General features: G+C 41.8%; 1 protein-coding gene across 1 annotated transcript; it reads left to right on the forward strand.

Moving 5' to 3' along the window:
- The first annotated feature begins 1,807 nt into the window (after nucleotides 1-1,807).
- Nucleotides 1,808-8,251, forward strand: LOC118378182 (zinc finger protein 37-like). The gene is made up of 2 exons (XM_035765147.2): nucleotides 1,808-2,041; nucleotides 4,688-8,251. Exons 1-2 carry the CDS (start codon nucleotides 1,939-1,941, stop codon nucleotides 6,628-6,630), a joined length of 2,046 nt encoding a protein of 681 aa, XP_035621040.1. The 5' UTR covers nucleotides 1,808-1,938; the 3' UTR covers nucleotides 6,631-8,251.
- The last annotated feature ends 454 nt before the right edge of the window (nucleotides 8,252-8,705 follow it).

Genomic DNA, 8,705 nt, shown 5'->3' on the forward strand with positions numbered 1-8,705 from the left:
ATCATATTAATTAAGTACCACTGCATATGTTCAATTGTTCGGATTACCAGAATATAGTTCATTTCCCCCCACATACTGATGTTCCCAGATTCTCTATGTTAACCAAGTTTAAAAAAAAAATGGAACCTCAGTAGGTTAGAGAAGGAAAAAGGGGGGGAAGAGGTATTTATGACTGTCATTAACCTATCCCCCAGGCCAACGTCATGACAACATACAGTACAGAGCCGAACCCACACAGACACGTTTCTACTATAGATGCAAACATACTATACACACAGGAAATGAAGAGAGATGGGCAGGGCAGAGAGATAATAGGAGGGAGAAAGAAAGAAAACATAGGGGATGAGGATTAAAACAGACATGGAGAAGTTGAAGAGAAATAGGACTACTTAGGTGGGATATGAAAGGGAGGAATGACTGTTTCTCTTTTCGGTTTCCTGTCCTTTTAGAATACAGAAAACATGAGAGTGCATTAATGGATGTATTGAATGACGTGCAGCCGGTATTCTAGTAAGAGTGTTGACTGATAGTGTGAGAGAAAATAAAGGACAATCCCACTTTCAATTACATAACTGTGATAAATCAGAGGGAGCTGTATACATCTCTGCCAGAGTCTGTGTGTATGTATGTGTGTGCCATGAAAAAACATTCCCTCCATCTCTTTTTGCCTTCGAGACTTGATTAAAAAAGACAGAAAAACATCACGTCAGGCTCATTAGCACTGATGCAATTATTTATATCTCATTCTCCTCCCTACATTTCTCTATTGCTGTTTCTTATTTGTTCATTCCTTTATTTTTACATTGTGACGTGGGATGGGGATCATTGATGACGCAGATAGATGACAGTCACCGAACTAGACTGAACAAACAGCTGGGCGGGAGCTGTCTGAGTGTGACTCAAAATAACAGAGACGTGAAAATATTTGTTATTTCAACAGTTTCAAAACTAAAATTAGGTAATTTAAAGTTTATCTTCAAGTTATTAACTTCCACCTAACTAGGCTGCATTGGTGTAAAGTACTTAAGTAAAAAATGCTTTAAAGTATTACTTAAGTAGTTTTTGGGGGTTTGTGTACTTTACTATATTTGTACTTTTACTTCACTACATTCCTAAAGACAATAATGTACTTTTTACTCTACATTTTCCCTGACACCCAAAATTACTCATTACATTTTGACAGGAAAACGGTCCAATTCACTCAATTATCAAGAAAACATCCCTGGTCATCCCTACTGCTTTTGATCTGGCGGACTCACTAAACACAAATGCTTTGTTTATAAATATGTCTGAGTGTTGGAGTGTGCCCCTGCTATCCGTCAATTAAAAAAAAAGAGAATATTATGCCTTTGAAATTATTTGTACTTTTACTTTTGATACTTAAGTACATTTTAGCAATTACATTTCCTTTTGATACTTTAATATATTTAAAACCAAATACTTTTACTGATGTAGTATTTTACTGGGTGACTTTCACTTTGACTTGAGTCATTTTCTATTACGCTATCTTTACTTTTACTCAAGTATGTCGACTGAGTACTTTTCCCACCACTGCTAGGCTGGAGACCTTTCACGTCCCACCTCAACACAAGGCTGCGGTAAACTGCTCACAAGTGGAGAGTCGTCACTTGTTACCCCACCCACAAAGTCACAAACCTCGCCTATGTCCACAGTTTATCTTCTTAAACATTTATTTTAAAACTACCTTTAAGCACACTGCTAACCTTATGCCTAACCCTAACTTTAAATTAAGACCAAAAATATCATTTTTGTTCTCATGAATTCGTACAATATAGGCAATTCTGACTTTATCGCTGTGGTAGCTAGTGGGAACTCCAAGCGGTCCCCAGTCGCTATTCATAGACGTTGCGGTATTATGTACTGTATTTTGCTGCTTTCATTTTTTCTTGTAGCTAGCCTGCTAGCTAGTTGTCAACAATGGGCGATAGTGAGCAGGTAGAGTGGACGTTTATGAAATTATACCTTAACGATATTGGAAACGCTCTTTCAGATAAATCTGGAACATGGATGTCGAAAAGAAGTAGGTGGCATGCTAATGTATCAACACATAGCAAAATGTTAACGTCACCAGCTAGCTATTTGCTGCTTTATGTTTCAGCAAAGGCGGTAGTGTTAGCTAGCATCTATAGCTAGCATAGTCATTCACAAGTTCTGCAAGTAGAGTTTTAAACGTGCATCGTCTAGGGGTCAAGCATCGCGACCTAATTAGCAATGTCTGATGCCATTGGGCACACACTGGTTGAATCAACGTTGTTTCCACGTCAAATGACGTTGAACCAACTTGGAATATACGTTTAATTGACGTCTGGATTGTTACCACAGCCACAACGTCAAAATTGAGTGTATCGTAAAAATACATAAACAAACATGAGCTTTTTGCTCTTAATTTAAGGATAGAATTAGGCATGTGGTTAAAGTTGGGTTCAAAATCACATATTTCTAAGAATAAAAATCGTATAAATAGTCGGGGTATATGACTTTGTGGCTGTAGTAACTAGTGTGACAACCCAGTGGGACAGAGCAGCAAAGGCTGAGAGATAACAATAGAGCCCCACAGTGGATGTGCCATAATACTCATAAAACCTAGCGGTCAAACACGAAAATGTTTCCAATCATTTTTCACACAGGGGATTTTTAGAAACACCTAAAATAAGGGCTGTGTTTCGTGTAGGCTTACCCAAGCGTGACGTTTTGAAAAACATGTAAATCTCTCTCGACTAGGTGACTTTTATCACTATATTTGGCACTATTTACGCTGATTCGAAAATGCTAATTCGCATCAAAGACTACAAATCCCTGCAAGCACTTACTTACAACTTTGCTAACAGGTATTGTCCATTTAAAACTTGCACAAAACAGTAACCGAATTTTCAATTTAAAGAAAAGTAGCATATTGAATAATGACATTCAGCTAACATTAGATAGTTAATCCGAGATTCTTAACTTTGCCTCGATTCGGTAGTCTCGTCCAGATCAAGGCATTTGTTGTTCTTTATGATAGTCACATTAGCAGCAAATTAGTATTTCCTTTTTGGGGGGTAAATACAGGCAACTATATTGATAAAAGTCAACTTGTCCTAGAAAGATTTATGCGGTTATCAAAACGTTATGTCAGTGTAAGCCTACATGGAACACAGGCCTTCTTTTAAATAAAAATTTAAAAAATATGGTCTGTGGTAAACACAGGTTTAGGAGGTTGTATATGTCTGGTTCAATGAGATCATGTTCATCAGCTAATGTCACTTTAAATTAATTGTGACGCATTTATGTAATAAAAAGCTCACAAAGGCTTCATAATTCATGAAGGTAACGTTAACTGACTAATATTATCTCATAGAACAAAGCATATAGGATCTCCAAGCCTGTGTTAACTTCAGACCTTATTTCTGGCATGTATCCCAAAACCCATTTTTTCCCCCCATTTAATTTCCCCCATAGGAATGGCTGAAAGAACCAGAGGTAACTCATTTCTGTTTTTTAAGACTACAAGCTGGGGAGCTCTATACGGTCTGGTTCCAGCAAATACCTTCTCACACCACAGACACTGTGAGACATATGGGATGAGACAGGATGTCGAATGGTGCTAGGTTGTAATAGCTAGAGTGTGTGCTAGGTAGGTAGTTTGTGTCTGCTAGGTAGGTAGTTTGTACTAGCTAGAGTGTCTGCTAGGTAGGTAGTTTGTACTAGCTAGAGTGTCTGCTAGGTAGGTAGTTTGTATTAGCTAGCGTGTCTGCTAGGTAGGTAGTGTGTACTAACTAGTGTGTACTAGTGTAACGGATGTGAAACGGCTAGCTTAGTTAGCGGTGTGCGCTAAATAGCGTTTCAATCGGTTACGTCACTTGCTCTGAGACCTTGAAGTAGTAGTTCCCCTTGCTCTGCAAGGGCCGCGGCTTTTGTGGAGCGATGGGTAACGATGCTTCGAGGATGACTGTTGTCGTTGTGTGCAGAAGGTCCCTGGTTCGCGCCCGGGTATGGGCGAGGGGACGGACGTAAAAGTTATACTGTTACACTAGCTAGGTGCACAAGCAACAGTGGTTAACATAACATCCTGGACCAGAGCTAGTGCACCGACTGGTATGTTCGTAGCACACTGACGCCCTGAAACAAAGCTCACACGATACAAGAAACCAACAAATGTCAACAGGTTGCGAGCACACATACCTTTTCAGATGGAAAAATACCATCTGAGACGCATGCGCTTTGAGGTTTTAGACCACACAGACGACGTGGCACAATTGGGCATAATCTGCAGCAGGAGGCTTCTGAGTAATAATCATTTTGATTCCCAGCACATACATCTGGGGCATATTCATTCGATTCTGTTGAGAAACATTTTTACAATGTTGGACAAATTCAGGTAGGTCCATCCCCGTTTCATTTGCTTCCGTTTAAGAAATGTTTTGCCGCAGAATGGGCGCAATGAACACGCATCTCAGTGCAAGAGGCGTCACTGCAGTACCTGGTTCGTATCCAGGCTGCATCACATCCGGCCGTGATTGGGAGTCTCATAGGGTGGCCCTGCATTGTCTGGGTTTGGCTGGGGTAGGCCGTCATTGTATGTCTTGCCTAGGTGAAAGAAGAACTAATTGGGCCTTATATGGGAATTATTAAAAAAATTAGTGCTCTTTCAAAAATTAATAAAACCCCACTCCTCTTTTTCCCGCAGAACCGGCTGCCTATCATGAAGAAGAACAAGTAGGGGTGACACCCACTCAAAGGTCTGAGAGGCAGCTGAGAACTCCCCAGAGAAACTCCAGGTGTCAAAGTCCCAGGACACATTCTAAACACCTGACAGAAGAAGAGAGGGGCTTTTCTCCTGTGTCTGGGTCTGGGGAGGAGAGCGACAAGGAGGCCTCCCCACCAAAAAGGAGGACCACAATAAGCAGCTCAAAAAAGACAAGAACCAAGTCTCACACAAAGGATTATGATGACTGTTCTGGGACAGAATCTGGCAAGCAGCCAGAGAAGAGCACACAAAGAAAGAAAGGGCACAGCAACTCAAAAAATAATAAGACTAATACTCACTGTAAGGAGGAAGATAATGACAACTTGTCAGACAAACCAACTGTGGTGGCTTCCCCCGGAAAAAGGAGCAGGCAATGTAGTGACTTCAATGTATTTGAAGCAGAGGCTGAACCAAATAATACTGTGTCTGAGCCTGAGGTGGAGGTAGTTGTGGAGGGGGAGACTGAAGTGGCGTCTGCTTCAAAGAGGTGGAAACAGAACAACACCCCCAAAACAACTAAGCATCATGCCGAGGACAAAGCTGAGAGTGAACATTATGAGTTGGTAGAACAGGCTGACGAGACTCCCATTAGAAAAAAACTTAGCAAGTCTAAAAAGATAAGAACGAGGACTCCCTCTGAAGACGTGACGGAAGATGAAAGTGACCACTTTGAGACGGAAGTACATGCTGCAGCTGAAGACACTACCCTCAGAAAAAGACAGAGGAGGTCGATGGAATCTAGAAAGAAGAGCTCCAAGAGTCCTTCGAAGAAAGCCAGTGATGCAGAGAGTGATGGTGAATCAGGCAAACATGTTTCCAAGAGTCTGCCTAAGGACTTACATGAAGAAGAGAGTGACCAAGATGCTGAGAAGCAGTCTAAGAACCTCCGTGAGGAGAGTGACCAAGACTCTCAGACGGAGCCTAAAGGCTTAGGAGCAGAGAATGAGATAGAACAGGAGGTGTTACCTGCAAAGGGAGAAAGAGGACCCAAGAGCATGAAGACCGTGAAGTTAGATTCCAACTCTGACTCTGAAAATGTCACTATTAAAAACAAAGGCAAAAAGCAAGGTGCCTCGGGTTTGAAGGCACCAAGAGTAAGATTTAGACCACCTGTAGAGAAAAAGAAAAGGGTGAAAATACTTCATATTTGCAGTTTCTGTGAAAAGGTCCTGCCTAACAGGGATGCTCTGGGTAGGCACCTTCAGCGTCACACAGGGGAGAAGCCTTACCACTGTGAAGAGTGTGGCAAAGACTACGGCAGCAAAAACACCCTGAAGATTCACAATATGCAGGTTCACCACAAGGGGACAAAGGACTTCATATGCAATGATTGTGGTCAACAGTTTACCCACTTCACGTACCTCAAACGCCACCTGTACTCCCACACGGACAAGGAAAAGAGGCCACACCTGTGCAATGTGTGTGGGAAGCATTTCATCCAGAAGTCTCACTTGGACCGTCACAAGATGATTCACACCGGAGAGAAACCATTCAACTGCGAACACTGCGCCATGGCCTTCAATCGGCCGGACTCCCTGCGGATGCATCTGAAGCTACATGTGTCGGGTAGTGAGGGGCCAAATCTGGCAGAGCAAGAGAAGACTAAGTGCACAGCGTGTAAGAAGAGCTTTGTCAACCCAAATTACCTCAAAGTCCACATGAGAATACACACGGGGGAGAGGCCATACAAGTGTGAGGACTGTGCCAAGAGCTTCACCCAGATCAGTATTCTCAACGCGCACCGGCGCACGCACACTGGAGAGAAGCCACACGAGTGCAAGGCGTGCGGCAGCTGCTTCACCCGTCGCAAGTACCTGGATGATCACATAGGCAGAAAGCATGGTTCTTTAGAGCAAATGAATGAACAGCAGGATGAACAATGATACCTGAGTTTTTAGGTGTTGTGACTTAATGTGTGTAACACATAATATAAATATTGAAGATCAGGCAAGGCTGGACTGTTGCCTAGTAGTTTCTCTTGTGATGTTGCAGGATGTTTTTTCCTGTCATGCCATGATAAAAATACTGTTTTGGCTTTATAGTGGCGCCCATTCTGAAAATGGATATGTAGCCTTCGAGATCATTCCTTTGAATCTATACTAAACTTTGATGGTCCACACAATTTACTGTAATGTTTTATTGGTTTGCAAAAGTATGTGGACGGCTGCTAGTCGAATGTCTCATTCCAAAATCCTTGGCATTAATATGGAGTTGGTCCCCCCCTTTGCTGCTGTAAAAGCCTCCACTCTTTTGGGAAGGCTTTCCGGGGCGGCAGCGTAGCCTAGTGGTTAGAGCGTTGGACTAGTAACCGGAAGGTTGCGAGTTCAAACCCCCGAGCTGACAAGGTCGTTCTGCCCCTGAACAGGCAGTTAACCCACTGTTCCCAGGCCGTCATTGAAAATAAGAATATGTTCTTAACTGACTTGCCTGGTTAAATAAAGGTTAAAAAAAAATATGCTGGAACATTGCTGCAGGGACTTGCTTCCATTTAGCCACAACAGCGTTAGTGAGGTCGGGCGCTGGTGTCGGGCAATTAGGCCTGGCTCACAGTCGTCCCAATTCATCCCAAAGGTGTTTGATGGAGTTGAGGTCAGGGCTCTGTGCATGCCAATCAAGTTCTTCCACGCCGATCTCAACAAACCATTTCTGTATGGACCTCGCTTTGTGTACGAGGGTATTGTCATGCTGAAGCAGGAAAGGGCCTTCCTCAAACTGTAGCCACAAAGTTGGAAGCACAGAATTGTTGGAAGCACAGTTATTGACAGACAATTTTTACATGCTAGGCGCTTCAGCACCTGGCGGTCCCGTTCTGTAAGTTTGTGTGGCCTACCACTTCGCGGCTGAGCCGTTGTTGCTCCTAGACGTTTCCACTTCACAATAACAGCACTTACAGTTGACTGTGGCAGTTCTAGCAGGGTGGAAATTGGACAAACTGACTTGTTGGAAAGGTGGAGTACTATGAAGGTCACTGATCTCTTCAGTACTGGCCATTCTACTGCCAATGTTTGTCTCTGGAGATTACATGGCTGTGTGCTCGATTTGATACACCTGACAGCAATGGGTGTGGCTACAATGGCCCGAATCCACTAATTTGAAGGGGTGTCCACATAATAACATGATAGACACTTATCATCAATGTACAGTAAGATCTATTAGGTTACAATTGGGGGGAGAGGAGACTGTCAGTGTGGTTTATTTGCGTCATACATAATTAACAATCAAACTGGAGAATAAATTCCAACAAAGTAACATGACTTAATTCATATTTCCATTTTCATTGACAAGTAACTGGGCTGATACTCAACCAGATTTTTGTGGTGTTTTTAAACCATTAAGCTTTATGCTTACACACTATCATTTCTTGTTCTCCATGTTGAATCAATTGTTTTTTATACTTTGAATTGATTGCTTGGTGGTTTTTCTTCTTTTGGACTGAAAATACATCTTCAGGTTTAAACCAAATGAAGTGTTTGAAACTAAGTGTATCTGACATTTTCTCCTTGCCATTACTGATATTTATTTTATTATTATTTTATTTCACCTTTATTTAACCAGGTAGGCCAGTTGAGAACAAGTTCTCATATACAACTGCGACCTGGCCAAGATAAAGCAAAGCAGTGCGACACAAACAACAACACAGAGTTACACATGGAATAAACAAACGTACAATCAATAACACAATAGGAAAAAATCTATATACAGTGAGTGCAAATGAGGTAAGATTAGGGAGGTAAGGCAATTAAATAGGCCGCATTAGCGAAGTAATTACAATTTAGCAATTAAACACTGTAATGGTAGATGTGCAGGTTGAAATTAATTGGACATAAGAAACAGCATCTTTGTACTTTTCTTTCTTTCAACAATAACTCTGGGAGGTAAAACATTGGAGAGTGGTAATTGAGTCATGCATAATATCAGACAAAAAAAAGTAGAATCTAATGTCTCTGCAGTCATTGTA

This window comes from Oncorhynchus keta, chromosome 4 (assembly GCF_023373465.1).
Source record: "Oncorhynchus keta strain PuntledgeMale-10-30-2019 chromosome 4, Oket_V2, whole genome shotgun sequence".
In the NCBI taxonomy this organism is placed as follows: Eukaryota; Metazoa; Chordata; class Actinopteri; order Salmoniformes; family Salmonidae; genus Oncorhynchus; species Oncorhynchus keta.

Coding starts and splice junctions, on each gene's coding strand:
- LOC118378182 (XM_035765147.2), top strand. CDS start 1,939: ATGGGCGATAGTGAGCAGGTAGAGTGGACGTTTATGAAATTATACCTT. Junction 2,042..4,687: donor AACATGGATGTCGAAAAGAA/GTAGGTGGCATG, acceptor TTTTTCCCGCAG/AACCGGCTGCCTATCATGAA.